The sequence below is a fragment of the Crotalus tigris genome, unplaced genomic scaffold (genome assembly GCF_016545835.1).
Source record: "Crotalus tigris isolate CLP2741 ecotype Arizona unplaced genomic scaffold, ASM1654583v1 scf7180000020579.960993, whole genome shotgun sequence".
NCBI lineage: Eukaryota > Metazoa > Chordata > Lepidosauria > Squamata > Viperidae > Crotalus > Crotalus tigris.
In genome coordinates, this window is record NW_024098088.1 from 814,251 (window position 1) to 829,330 (window position 15,080).

At 37.2% G+C, this 15,080-nt stretch overlaps 1 protein-coding gene across 2 annotated transcripts in view; it reads left to right on the forward strand.

Moving 5' to 3' along the window:
* Positions 1-250: 250 nt before the first annotated feature.
* LGR4 (leucine rich repeat containing G protein-coupled receptor 4) overlaps positions 251-15,080 on the forward strand; it is an 84,371-nt gene continuing 69,541 nt past the window's right edge. The window contains exon 1 of one of the 2 annotated variants that reach the window (XM_039367104.1): positions 251-1,158. In XM_039367104.1, the coding sequence (XP_039223038.1) occupies positions 917-1,158 (242 nt within the window). In that variant the 5' untranslated portion in view covers positions 251-916. The remainder of the gene's footprint in view (positions 1,159-15,080) is intronic. The other variant, XM_039367103.1, reaches the window with a different exon arrangement.

Genomic DNA, 15,080 nt, shown 5'->3' on the forward strand with positions numbered 1-15,080 from the left:
TGCAGGGCAAGTCGCATCCAACAAGAGGCTCCATCTTAGAAGCAACCTTCCCTTTCGACCCTGCAAGCCCTCTCGGTTATCGAAAGAAACCTCCGCCTCTCCTGTCACTAATCGCCTATTGTCCCGCCCATCTGTAGCTCCCTTTAACCAATGAAAGGCCGTTTCTTTCCTTCTGCTCGGGACTGCAGAAGGTTTGCGGGGTGGGGTGGGGGGGGGCGTAATAGGCTCCGAGATTTGTATATATTTACTAGGCTGAGGCTCCTCTTCGACCAATAAGAACGAGCAGTACGATTCTCTCATTAGCATACACACCTCGCTGTTTTGCATATCGCTTCAGCAGGCGCCGGGATTTGGGCGAGTTAAGCGCACACGCAGTCCGCGTATTGTGTGCAACCCTAGAAGGCAAAGGAAAGCAAGCAAGCAAGCGGGCGGGCGGGCGACCGGGCAGTCCTGGTAAAGCGAAACGGCCGAGCCGAGAAAGAACTGGCGAGTGCGTGTGCCGGAATGGCTGAAGGGTTAACTTCCTAGGAGAAGTGCGCTTACCTACGGCGGCGTTGCAAAAGGAGCTCGAGAAGAACTGTAATGGCAGATTCCAACGGGGCACGTTTTTACCTGCTGCTGTGAGAGAGGACTGACGACAGTCTGCCGCCTTTCCGTGGGGTTGGAAAGAAGAGAGGAGAGGGGGCTGAAACGTCGGCTCTTCGCGCGGCGGGACGCCGCTGAGAGGAAGGGGAAGGGAACGAAGAGGAGGACGCTTGCTCCGACCGAGGGTTCGCCGAGAGGTGGGAAAGGAGGCAGCCAGCCAGCCAGCCAGCGGCGCCAGAAGAAGGACGCGGAGCAGCCCCAGGGCCCGGGCGGGGCGCGCGCGTACGGCACTTGGCCCCCTATCCCTGAAGGGACCGTCCCCGGCCGGGCGATGCGCGGCGGGGAGCTTTTGGCCACCGCCGCGGCGACAAGGAAGAAGAGTCTGCCGATGCGCCGCCTGGCTCTGCTCGGTTTCTTCGCCTGGGGCTTTGGCTGTTTGGCTGGGCCCAGCGAAGGAGCTTCCCTTTCTCCGTGCCCGGTTTCCTGTAGCTGCGATGGGGACGGAGGGGTTGACTGCTCCGGGAGAGGGCTCGCCGCCGTGCCCGATGGACTCAGCGCCTTCACCCATTTACTGTAAGTATGGAGGGGGTGGGGTAGGGGGTACGGGGTGTGTGTGTGTGGGGGGGTGCCACGCTCGTCTTCACCTTGCCAAACAGGTTGTGTGTGCTTCATAATCTGGCCTAAGTGAAGGAGAGAAAGGCGCCTCTCCTGCAGCTTCCAGCTCCTGGCTTGACTGCAGCCCTTACCTGTGGTGAGAAAAGCTCCCCGCCCGCGGGGAAAACGACCGCTTTGCACTCCCCCATTGATTTTGTTGCCATGAACTAACGCGATTGAAAGGCTCGTGTGTGTGTGTGTGTGGTGCGCATTCTGGGCTATTATTATCCGGCCAGATGAGTGAATTACTTCCAGTGATTTGGGAGTAAAATGTACCCGAGGTTGTCTTTTTTTGAGGTCAGGAGTGAACCTATCTTCCCTTGTTTTGGAGTAAATCTCTATCTGAACTTAATGGCTGAGTTTAGGAATTCTGTTAATTGCCTTGTTCGCTACTTTGTTGTTCAAAACGACAAGTAATGTTGGTCTTTTTGAAATCTAGGGAAAGTGAGACATCTGTTAAGAACTTTGACCGTAAAGAACTAAACCTGGTGATTGGCTAACATAGGATTCACGGGTGTAAAATTGCTATATATATTGTGCATAGCGTTTGTCATAGCCTTTTAGTCCTTAAACAACCTTACTTGCATTTCAAAATAAATATGCCTATGATTTTTTTTTAATCGGCAGAAGTTTTCTCACTGTTTTGCCACCTCTTAAATCTATGGATTTTCCATTTCTCTAGTTTTGGGCTTTTATAATGAATAAAAATGGGGAAGAAAGGGATGACCCTTGTGACATGGGGTCTATGCAAGAAGGTAATTTGAGCGAACAGAAACGTTGGTGGATCCCATTGGTGCTGTCCCAGGGTTGTTGGAGAGACTACTGTGAAGAAATACACTGTATAATATGCTGCCCACAATGGACCAAGTTCCTGCTTCACAGATGCTTTATAATCTTAGAAATTATCAATTTTTGTAATATTACATATCCCATTTTACATAAAATTTAGATACCACATTTTTGTATTTTTATATGTAATTACAATTATAGATACCACTTTATAACATAGATATAGATTGCTTCTTTTGGATTTCACTCATGGATTTTAGGCAGGTTGTTTTATAATTTTGTTTTGCCTTTTTTATTTACTGTCTCAAAATAGATTTATAAGTACTCACAAGGTACTGATAGACACATTGCTTGTACTGGTCTAAGACTGTAATAAACTGCCTGCCTACAGTATAAAACAAGTTGAAAATAGTTTACCTGGTAGCTTGGATGAATAATATATTTGGCTGAATATACCAATGCATTCCAGTCCACAAAAAGACTTAACTTCATTATGGTATATGTAAGCGCATACACACACACACACACACAGAGAGGGAGAGAGAGAGAGAGAGAGAGAAACAATTGATGCCTTTCTATTTGTGCAGAAATGCAGGTGTCAAATCACTTAATCCAGGCAATATTACTTAGGTTTAGTTTGAAAGCAAATTCAGCAAAATGAAGGAACCAATACAATTAACTCCAGCTTTTCTATTCAACAAAACCATTATAAAGATAAACTACCACAGAATACAATATTAGGTGTGTACTGCATCTAGGATTTCAAGGGTGTGGTATTGCAAGGTGTGTAGGTGGCTTTTTAATCATTCTTAATGCTGAATCAGCAGGCCATAAAGGTCTCAAGAATTTCCTAAAAATTGCTTTTGTTTTAGTATTAGTTATTAGAGCTTACTTGAGAAACTATAGTTTTAAAGTCAGGTGTGAAATATTCAGGGACTAATGAAGCAAAAATCTTGTTTAGTTGTCTTGCAAGACAGATGAAATATTGTAGAATATTTCAGCTGAAACCTTTGAGACAGGACAGGCAGTGAGAAACTATTTTCAAAATAATTATAAGCAGTGAGTTGTTGCATAAAGGTCAAAAAGGTAGAAGAATTAAAATCAGCCCGAGATATGAAGCCTAAATGAAGTTTATTAGAATAACATAAAATCAAGATTATGAATGTGAGAGTTCAAACTTGCTTGAGATAAATGTGTGGCTCTTAATTGAGAATATGATATGTTTTATATTTGTAGAGAAGAGGCAGGTGTATAGGTTGAGATGTCTGCTTCCAATGATACAATTTTAATTTTGTAATTAGCAATTTATTTGCAGTCTTGGAATAAAACATCTATTTTTGAGCATATAACCAAATGCTTAAATAACATTATTCAAGAAGTGTAAACAATTCCCAAAGCTACAGCAACAAAAAATAAAAGTGGCATAATTTAAAAAGATTATCTATTTGAAATTCATAGTTTTTTTTTTTTAAAAAAAAACCCTTTGAATATTACAGCTGAAAAGACCCACTGTATGGCTCCTGGAAGGGAGTTTCTTAAGGGACCAGCCACTGTTGAACACGTTTTATCCCTAGGACCTACTGTTTTTAGTACCAATCCTAATACAGGAACTTTTATATATGTGTGCATGTGCAATCCAGCCCACATCTAATTTTATACAGGATCACATAATAGTAGCATCATTAATCCCATTCACTCAGGATTTTAAACGGGTGGTATTAAAAACTCACCACTGTTAATTAAAGTTTCCCACAAATCTTTTATAACAAGGCCTATTGGGTGTGCTCTATTTTCTAGGCAGATTTTAAAATTATAAACTGATACCGAGATGCAGTCACTTATTACTAAAGTAACTTTGGCTTTTTAGAATAAAATATATTCCTATATAAAACAAATATAAGCACATCATGTGAACTTTGTAATGAATAGAGTATGCTTGGTAAAACTTTGGTTTAAGTGGTTATTTTTCTTGTTGGTAATTAGATGATTTTCCTCTAAATTGGGACTATCGGGAGTATTTGCATATTTGGGTCGTAGCCTATTGTGAGTTTTGGATCCAAACATTTTCTGGTCGCCACATTAGGGAAAGCTTTTATTTTATACTGGAGAAGACTGTAAATCACGGCAACAACTTACTGATTTTATAAACTATTTCTTGTTTTTTAGTTGAAGCATAAAATATAGGTAAATAACTCCATTACTCAGTGGCACCAAAGAATGAGAAGAGCAAACATTTCATTAAAGAGATTTGGTTGTTAAAAGTTTTAATATTTTTTTTTACATATAATGAAATTTAAGTAGTTTTTTGTTCTTGTTAGTACATTAAACTGGAGGTTTCATGCTATGTATTAATAGTATTTTCTCTATGACTTGTTTCTGTACATGGCAACAATTGTATACAGTGCAGATTTTTTAGCAAGATTATATGCAGGAGGTATTTTTCCTCCAAACATGTATAGCAGTGAGGTATAAGTATAGGAGCATGTAGCTTTGTGGTAGTATGCTTAAACTTGTCTTGATGTGTTCATTCTTAGTATAATGGCTATAGTGGCTATATAGTTGAGTTAGTTTGAGAATTAAAATCACATATTTAAAAGGAAAGTAAGTATATTTTTCCCCGGTATCAGTTGCTTAAAAAGAATGAAATATTTTTGATTTTGTACATTCGTTGTTAGAAATAGCATACAAATATTGAAAGGAAAGCATTGCTATTTGTTGTATATTTTCAATAAACTACCGGTCTACTTAACTTCAACTGAGATGTTATAAATGAAATCTGTCAAAACATGATTTGATGATTGAGGACATACTGAACTTGTTCTCCCTATGTCGTATACTCCCCTGGGTTTTCTATTGTTGTTGTTGTTTTTTGTACTTAATAGCCAACAGTGATTGGTGGTATTTCCAAACCATAGTTTACAGTGGATTTATAAACCATGATTTGAAAAGACCACTAGGCAGTTTACTATTCTGGAAGTTGTGGCAAGCGGTATTTAGAGAAAACCAAGGCATATGAGAGAAAACTATTATGGAGAGGGAAAATGTAAGAGCTTGCAGAACATTCAAACTTCAAATTAAGGTTTAGCAATTTGATCTCCTCCAGATGTTTTCAAGTACTGTCTCCATCAATCCCAACTAGCACGTCCAGTGTTTTGAGGCTTGAAGTCTAAATCATCAAGAAAAACACATAAAATTCCAATGCCAGCCTAGCATATGTTCTATTTTTGTCTAACATGTTTACTAGGCTTTGAATATGTTCAGTATATTCTAAAGGACCAAGAAACATATATATTGGGAGTATAAATTAGAATATATAGTAGGAAGATTATTGACCACATTGATACTGTTAAACATAATGTAAGATTTGCAAACAGGTAGAAACTAATGCTGGTCTTCCAATGAGTGGGAGCCACAGGGAGAGATTATCCTCAAGTACCAAATGAAATTAACTCTAGAGGACAAGAGAATTATCTCATACTGCTTTTGCTGATAGGAACAATTATGTCTCCATGAGATCAAAACTGGGTTCAGTCCACTATCTTATATAGTATACAATTTTACTAGCTGTTTTCCTCACAGATATTTATGCTAATCATTTATATCTCATTGACCTGCTATAATAGCAGTAGAGAACTTTCTCTCCTGCTTTATAAAAGGCTTCCTAACTTGTAGGTAAATAACTCTTTATGGGTCTGATTTATATATTTTTTTATTCCATTGAAAGTTCAGGTACAGATAGTCCTCAACGTACAACCATAATAGAGTCCAAAATTTTCACTGCTATGTTGTTAAGTGAGTTTTGCTCCATTTTATAGCCTTTCTTGCCACCATTGTTAAGTGAACAACTGCAGTTAAGTTAGTAACATGGTTGTTAAGTGAATCGGCTTCCCCCTTGACTTTTCTTGTCAGAAAGTTACAAAAGGTGATCACATGACCTGGGACACTGCAACCAACTCCATGCCAGTTGCTATTGTCCACATTTTAATCACATAATCATAGGTATGCTGCGATGGTCGCAAGTGTGAAAAACGATCATACTTTTTTCAATGCTGTTGCAAGTTTGAATGATCACTAAACAAATGGTTGTAAGTCGAGGGTTACCTGTATTTTAGCATAGTAAATAATGATAGAGTGAATTGAAAGAAAAAGGCCTGATAGCAAAAAAAGTAACAATAATAATTAGTAGCACCGTAACAGATAAAATTTGATGGCAGGTAGAAAATAATTGATATAATCACAGGTAAAAAAAATACTGCAGTCAAGAATGATTTGGTTTGCTTAATTCAAGTGCCTAATTGCTGAATATCTGATTTCATGATTGCTTTCTACCAGCATATAAATGTTGTAATAATTGTTTTCATTCTCTCATGACAGTTGATGTCTAATATGATAGCCAAACATAGCTCAATATCACAAATTTATTAGATTGACATGTTCTGCTGAGTGCCTCTCTTTATTTTTAAGCTCAAGAAAATCTTACCTTAGGTAATCCTCAAATTATGACCACAATTGAGCCCAGAATTTCGGTTGCTAAGCGAAACATTTGTTAAGTGAGTTTTGCCCCATTTTATGACTTTTCTTGCAACTTAGTTGTTAAGTGAATCACTGCAGTTGGTAAATTAGTAACACGGTTATTAAGTGAAATTGATTTCCCTATTGCTTCTCAGAAGGTTACAAAAGGGGATCACATGACTCCTTGACACTGCAACAGTCATAAATATGAGTCAGTTGCCAAGCATCTGAATTTTGATCGTGTGACCATGGGGATACTGCAATAGTCGTAAGTGTGAAAAACGGTCATAAGTCACTTTTTTCAGTGACATTTTGACCTTAAATGGTCACTAAATGAACTGTTGAACATCAAGGACTACCTGTATATGGATACGTTAGCCCCCTGTCTTCCAAGAAGAAGCCCTCTCTATTTCAGCTAACCATCTTGTTGGTTTACTTTTCCAGTATGGTGTTTGGGCTATAAGGTGTTCAAATTGGATTGGGGATATTTGGCTTCTATTCCCCATCAAACATGGAGATTCACCTGGCAGTTTTGTGCCATTCCTTCTCTCTTAGCCATAGAGTGAGAAGTGGGGAAAAAAGTTTTTGGGGAGGAGAAGGGGAGATGATGGATAATAAGCACTAAGTGTTCATGGACATTGATTGGGAGCTTCCCAGAGTTGATTATAAAATAGGTGGCTGTATAAAGGTTTTAAATAAATAAATAGATAAATTTAGCTAAATCCTCTCTCACTGTTGGAGAGTCTTCTGATTATAGGTGGATATTTGATCATGGCATAAAGCGCTCAAAAAAGGCACGGTAGCTTACATAGGAAGAAAGACCAATCCATTCCAATATTTACTTATCTGATTTTTAAATTAAGCTGCCCCCTTATGAAAGGATTTGTTTTACAGTGAAAAAATAGGTTCTTGGAATGTTGTAGAAATCTATTGAATTCTGAATGTTTATAAACACTTAAATTAGACATTTCTGGTTATTGTATAGCGTAGTATAGTGCAACTTGGTAAATTCGTGGATCGGGGTAGAGGAAGAAAAATACTAGTTCTAACAAAAGCATTTTCTTGCTAAACCTGGTACTAAGTTGCAGTAATTTAACACTGTTTTCTTTTAAGAGACATGTGAAATGAATGGTTTAGCATGATACGTACAGCTCTACAGAATCTCTTGAATTTATTTATATTGGTTTATTTCTCTCTCTTTCAGTCTCCTCATCCTATGTATAGTAAAGCCACAATTACTGAGTTCTATTTGGTTTGCTTCTTTCATTCCACTTGCCTTCATTTAGCCTCCCTAATTCTTAACTCCATAATTTTCTTACAGAAGTGTTTATATTTAAATATAAACTGGAAATCGCTACTCTTTTTTTTCTTAAATAGTAGCAGAGAAGCAGTAAGACATTTTCATCATTACTGTACCTAATATTTGCCAAAAAGGTCCTGATTCTGATATTTAGTCACTGTCTGTTTAAATATGCTATGGATTTAAATGTGTAAAGGGTTTAATGTTATTTATTTGTAAAGAGTAGTTATAATCCTTGTTTCAGTAAAGTTTGTGCAAGCATAAATTTGCACAAATTTGCACAAAACACCAAATAAGTACATAATCTAATCTTACATGTATCTCATAATAAGCGAGTATTCAGTAGGTCTTAATTCAAAGGGGTTATACAGCCATAACTTTAATAGAGTATCTTTTGTCAGGGGTTTTTGTTGTTTCCCATTTAAGTAGAGTGTGTAAAAATGGATTATTTATACTTCAACACATATCTGTTTACACTGATAAAATACTTAATGTTTTCCTAGAATAGAAGTGAAAGTTTTGCAGATTTTTTTTTTAGTAAGAATAAGTGATTGTGTCTCAACAGCACTTCGCTGATATTGTCTGGGCATGCAAATTAAGCAAGGTCAGATCAATTAGTTGTCAGAAGGGAGACTTTCAGGAAATAGTAGGAGTATAAACTAGTTTGGGAAATTAAAAAAAATGTTGGAAGACTTTAATACAAGCAAGTTCCAGATAGCTGCCAAAATACTTAGATATCTCTGGGGTTCATCTTGGAACAAACTTGACTTAAACTAATTTTATTCAGGTAAAGCTTTCTTCCATAGAAAGCACCACTTTATTTTCCACATATAATAAATATTATGCACACATTCTTAATTTTAAGTGAATTTAAATGTTCTATTATTAAAGATGTTTTTATTCTATACTGGTAGTTTTCAACTTATGAGCGCAATTGGATCCAGATTTTTGGTTGTAAGTTGTTAGGTTATAAGTCAAGGAATCCATATGACTTGGCCTGATTCTGTGACATTCTGTGGTGGTCATTAAGTGAATTACAGTGGTCATTAAACAAATCTACACTTATTAAGTGAATACTGCAGTGGTAAGTGTGAACTGAGTCTTCTGAATGTCTGTTTTTTTGCCAGAAACTGGCAAAAAATGTTAAAATCATGGTTACTTGACTGGGATATTGCGACCGGTCTTAAAAATGAGCTGATTGTCAAGCAACCAAAATGTGGTCGTATGGCTGCAGGGTGTGGTTGTGCAGGGCTTTTTACAATGGCCAGAAATGCTTTAGAGGTCAGGAAGCACCTGTTCCAGGCCCAACATAACTTCAAATGGTTGTTAAGTGACAGGTCATAAGTTGAGGACTACTTCTATATAGAGAAAAGTTCATTTTCAAATAAAAGCTAGATAAGTACAGGTAGTCTTTGATTTATGACTACAATTGAGATTGGAACTTAAATTGTTAAGTGAGGCAGTGATTAAGTGAGTCCTTCCCATTTTTAACCCTTTTTTGCCATGGTTGTTAAGCGAATCACATGTTCATTAAGTGAATCCAGATTCTCCCACTGTCTTTGGTTGTCAGAAGCCAGCTGGGATGGTTGCAAATGGCAATCACAGATGTTCCTGGGATGCTACAACCATTGTAAATACATGCCATTTGCCAGACAGCTGAATTTTGATAACATGGCTGAGAGACGCTGTGTCTTAAGTATAAGGATCGGTTACAGTGGTGGGATTCAAATATGTGAACAACTGGTTTTCTGTGTGGATGCCGCTTCCGGAAGTCCATTCTGGGCCTGGGCAACAAAAAATTAGCTACTGGTTTTGCCGAAGTGGTGTAAACTGGCTGAATCCCACCACTGACCGGTTATAATTGTCATTGTTGGTTTGAAATCTCAGTAAACAAATAGTCATAATTTGAGGGCTCTCTGTATTTTATCTGCAAACAAGGACAGTAGCTAATTTATCAGGGTTTGATACTGTAGAGATAAAGCTCTTATTCTCTGTAGAGTTTTATGTAAATCAATTGAATGCTTGAGAAAAATCACTTGGTACTTGGTTTTAAACATATGCATGATAATGTAGTATTTTATAAAGCAGCATGGTTTTTCTGGGAAACAACCTTTTTAAAAAGTTGGGGCTTATGATTCTCATACAAGAGAATTGGAATGGCTTCATAAGTATACAAAAGTGTGCTGTCAGAATTATGAAAACGCATTAGTATTCAGAGAGACAGATTGAAGATGTTGGTTTAAAAACACTAACTTACTAGAGCTATTTGACACTAATGTTCATGTACAGTAATTCTTGACTTACAACAGTTTATTTAGTGACATTCCGAAGTTACAATGGCATGAAAAAATTACTTATGACTGTTTTTCACAACTTATAACCGTTACAGCATTCCCATGACCATGTAATCAAAATTCAACTGACATGGCAACTGACTCATATTTAAGATGGCTGCAGTGTCCTCGGGTCATGTGATCAACTTTTACGACCTTCTGACAAGCAAAGTCAATGGTGAAAGCAGATTCACTTAACAACCATGTTGCTAACTTAAAAACTGTTGTGATTACTTAACAACAGATTGGATTTGATTTAAATCAAGTTGATTTAAATCATGATTTAAATCACTAGTAAAAAGGCTTGATTTAAATCATTAAAGTGCAGCTGTCATCTCTGTCCCACAGCGGCTCCTCTGATCTGCTGTTCACTCACTGACAGTCCCATTCACTTTAATGGGATGGCTGGTGATGCGACAGTGACACAACAAGGTGAGGGACGTGGCGGGCAGCCGGTGAATGGATGACAGGTGCTCTTTAATGTAAGGACTCATTCTTGCTGGTAATCTTTGATATTATTATTTGCAAACAAAATGAAGGTTTCCTATAGAGAATAATAAGCTGTCAGGTTAGTAAAACAGTGATATCAGAACCGATTTAACTGGTTAATCACACATAGTTGGAGAACTAGTCAAATTTGTTTATTTAATTAAAACATTTAGAGCCTGATACAGATGCATTTCTCTTCAAACAATCATACAGTTTGTAGTGTATGCAGATTTGCAAAACAATGGGATAAAGGAATATTCCTGAACTTTGTTTTATGATTTATCTCATGGTTACTGTGAAATTGTATGAATGCATCAATGCCATGCATGTTATCTCAGCTTGCAGAGCTTGGATTCATTGAATGAGTTTACCAAAAATGTAAATATTGCAGAATATACAGCCTCATAGTATATAACTAAGCTCCATTTCATGCTGAATAAACTAAATTATTAATGTATTTTAAATAGAAAACTATATTTAGATAGATTTTTATTCCAAAAGCATTTTATTAAAATAAATTTGATAAAAATAAAAAAATCCAATTTAAATTTAAAAAATTCGATTTTTTTATTTTTTTAAATCATCAATTATTACCCACCCTGCTTAACAATTCTGGCAAGAAAAGTCGTAAAATGGGGCAAACTGGACTTAATAACTGTCTTAGCAGTGAAAATATTGGCCTCAATTGTGACCTTAAGTCAGAACTACCTGTATTTCAAACCAAGCTAAAGTTTCCTTTACCAAGTAATAGATACATGCATGTTTCCAATTTTGTTCCTTGCCTATTTTTGGTCATCCTTGTAGTGCTTATTTTAAGGGGAATATTCTCTTGCTGAATTCAACAGTATATTGTGTGGTTGAATAGCTCTCTATATGATCTTGTTATTTCTTCTGTCTTGTGAACCATTGATTGAATACTTCTTAACAGATGCTTGACAAGCTGGTTAAATAGTTTTATGTATGGGGGTGGAATTTGTCCACAACTTTTTGTGTCATTTTGGAGGTGGTTCAGCAGTTTCCTGGAGTAAATTCTCCCAATTAGAAGTTGGTTGAAGTGTTCCAGATGAAACAAGCCTCTTTTATGGCAGGGCCACCCTTGAATCATTTTAAACTGGTTCCAGTCCAGAAGTTTCATTTTTGGAAAGTACCATATTGACCCTGCCCTCTCCCAAGTGACATGTTCTGAAGGTATATAGAACATTCCAGCATGGGCACGGCTCTATTTTTGGTTAAGAAAACCGAAACTCTTATTATGATGTTCTATACCTCTCTATCTTGCTTACTGTGTTTTACTTAACATGTCTAAATTATCACTTTTTATGCCGATATTCTTAAATAATTGAATGCTTTAAAATTATCAGTTATTAAGTAATTAATAATTAAATGACACCCAGGATGAAGCTAAATTGTCAAGAATAAATTCTTCTGCATTTGTAATCAGACTGAATCTCATCCAAATACTTAAGGATATTTCTATATTGCATTTTTATGTTATTATATAATCTAACAAAAGCTTATTCAAATTCTGGATGCAGTTGTGGTGGGAGAAAGGGTGTGAACGTGTTTATATCCTCGGAAATGAATATACGAAGTATTAATCAGTTCCCAGTTTTTTAAACAATAACAGTTCCTGAAATAATGAAAGAAATGAACTGGAGATGGAGATGGAGATTTGCCTATGCTTAACGCTTCAGAAGTTGTTGAAGCCTACATGTGCCAGTGCTACATTTCTGAAATAAATCAGTGTTTCTCAATCTCAGCAACTTTTAAGGTGTGTGGATTTAATCTCCCAGAATTCCTCAGCTGGCTGCTAGTTGGAGAATTCTGGGAGTTGAAGTCTACACATCTTAAAAGTTGCTGAGACTTGAGAAACAGTGCTCTAAATATTCAAAAGAAAAATGAATCATCCACTGTTGACGGCATAATCTGTTTAGATGGCTCCAAAGTTTGTGGAATTATTGAATCCATGATTTTTGTCTTGTTAGACTCATATCTACCATCTTGATTTATTTCATTCTTAACCCTTTACTTGTTAGTATGGTGCACAAATTGTGGGAACCCTCTCATAAACAGCAAGGCTAAATAAAGGATGATGCTAGAAGATGATAGGCAATCACCACCACCTGAAAATAGTTGCTTACAGCATAACTACCAGCTTGATTTATCAAAGCAAGAGACAAAACTGAGATACCATGTATTCCGGCGTATAAGACAACTTTTGAGAGCGTCAAAACAGCCTCCGAACTCGGGGGTCGTCTTATAAGCTGAGTCGTCTTATACGCCGGAAATAAGGTAGTTTCTGGCGTATAAGACGACTTTCTAGGCATACGACTCGGCGTCAATCGTCTTATACGCCGGAAATAATGTAGTTTACGGCGTATAAGATGACTTTCTAGGCATGCGACTCGGCGTCGATCATCTTGCAACTCAGTGTCGATCATCTTGTGACCCGGCGTCGAACTAGGGGGTCGTCTTATATGCCAGGTCGCCCTATACCCCAGAATATACAGTATGTAATCATGGAAAATATCTAAGAAAGAAGGCTGGAGAGCCTTGGTTTTTATCCTCTGGGCTCAGCCATGTTGCTTCTAGTACAGCAGACATGTCACGTGACATCGTACAACGTATCAGGACAGTTTTACCATTGCCGGAAATGGGGTGGGCACAGCTTCTGCGTGATGCGTCCATCCCGTGGGCCGGCAGTTTGACACCCCTGTATTACAGAATGAAAATACTCATGTGTTTCAGTAGTTTGTGGTATTCAAAACTAAATAATTAATTTTGTATTTCCTAGGGTCTAATGTACCAGGTTTGGATTCTGATGTCTATTTTAAATTGAAGATAAAAACATATGTAAATCTTTCAGGCTCGTTCATGAGTAAAGTGTTTGTTATTATTACTATTACTATTATTATTATTATTATTATTGTTGTTGTTGTTGTTGTTATTTTATTTATCCTGCTCTAGATGGCTGATAAATAAAATTGGTCGCATTTCATATAAAATTCCCTAAAATACTGTGAAACTAAAGAAAGAATTATACCATAAAAACCAGGCTAATGCCTAATTATGGAAAAATACCAAATAAGATTTAGATTCCTCTGGAATTAAATGCCTTTCTAAAATGTATCAATGAAATATACTACATTGCAGGAGTTTTAAACTAGGTTCCGTAGAACTCTCATGTCCATAGGAATTTTCTGGAATTTTGTGAGAGACTAAATCTTCCCCTCCCACCTACTCCCCCCCTCCAAATTGAGCACAGCCAATTTTTTATGACTAAGCCTTTGCCTCTTGGTCAAGGGATTATAATTGTAGTTTTTAAACAATCGGTTCTGTGACCTGAAAAGGTTAAAATCCCTAAAGGATTTTAATTTTTTTTTACAATTTAGTATTTGTATGTAGCTGGTTCATTGCTTTTCTGAAAGTAATACTTTAATTTGTGTAGTACTTAGTGTTCAATCCATATGATTTTTGGCAGTTTACAAGTGCCTGAAAGTGTATTCTAGTGTTCCAGCTAAATACTGGTTAGAAGTGTTTTGTGTACCTACAAACAACAATTCTCTGTACATAGATAAGCTAAGATATGCTGACGATATGGTTCTGCTTGTCAGTAAGCATGAAGACCTTCAGCACATCATCAACAGAGTCACAGAAATACCTGAAAAATATGGCTTGAAGCTTAACACCTCAAAAACCAAGATCATGGTCGTCAGCAAACAACCGTTAATTTACCACAATAAATTCAGAAGGAAAACCACTAGAAAAATTTGAAAGGATCACACACCTCAGTTCCAATTTACATGAAAGCTGGGACATGACCGTTGAAGTAAAGACAAGGATAGAAAAAGCCCGAACAGCATTCTTCAAAATGAAAAATGTCTTCTGCAGTCACAACATAAGCCTGAGACTGAAAATCAGGCTTATCAGATGCTATATTTTTTCTATCCTGCTTTATGGAGTAGAGAGTTGGTCTCTGACAGAAGGCCATCTGAAGAGACGAGAAGCATTTGAAACGTGAATTTACAGGCGGCTGTTATATATAAGCTGGGTTGACAAGTTCAGAAATGAGGTGATAAGCCACCTGGAAAAGCCAAGGGAAATCATCAAAAACAATTAAAAAATGAAAATTAGAATATTTTTGACATGTGATGCGACACCCAGAAAAATACGGCAAACTCCATTTAATCCTCCAGGTGAAAATTGAAGGCAAACAAGGTCCAGGCAGAAGAAGAACATTGTGGCTTCAAAATTTAAGGGATTGGTTTGGACAAAACTCAGCAGCACTTTTTCGTGCGGCTGCTGATAAAAACAGGATCGCCAACATGATCGCCAATGTCCGATAACGGATATGGCACAAGAAGAAGAAGAAGTACATAGGTATATAAATAGAGTAAAAAATAAAAGACATGAAATAT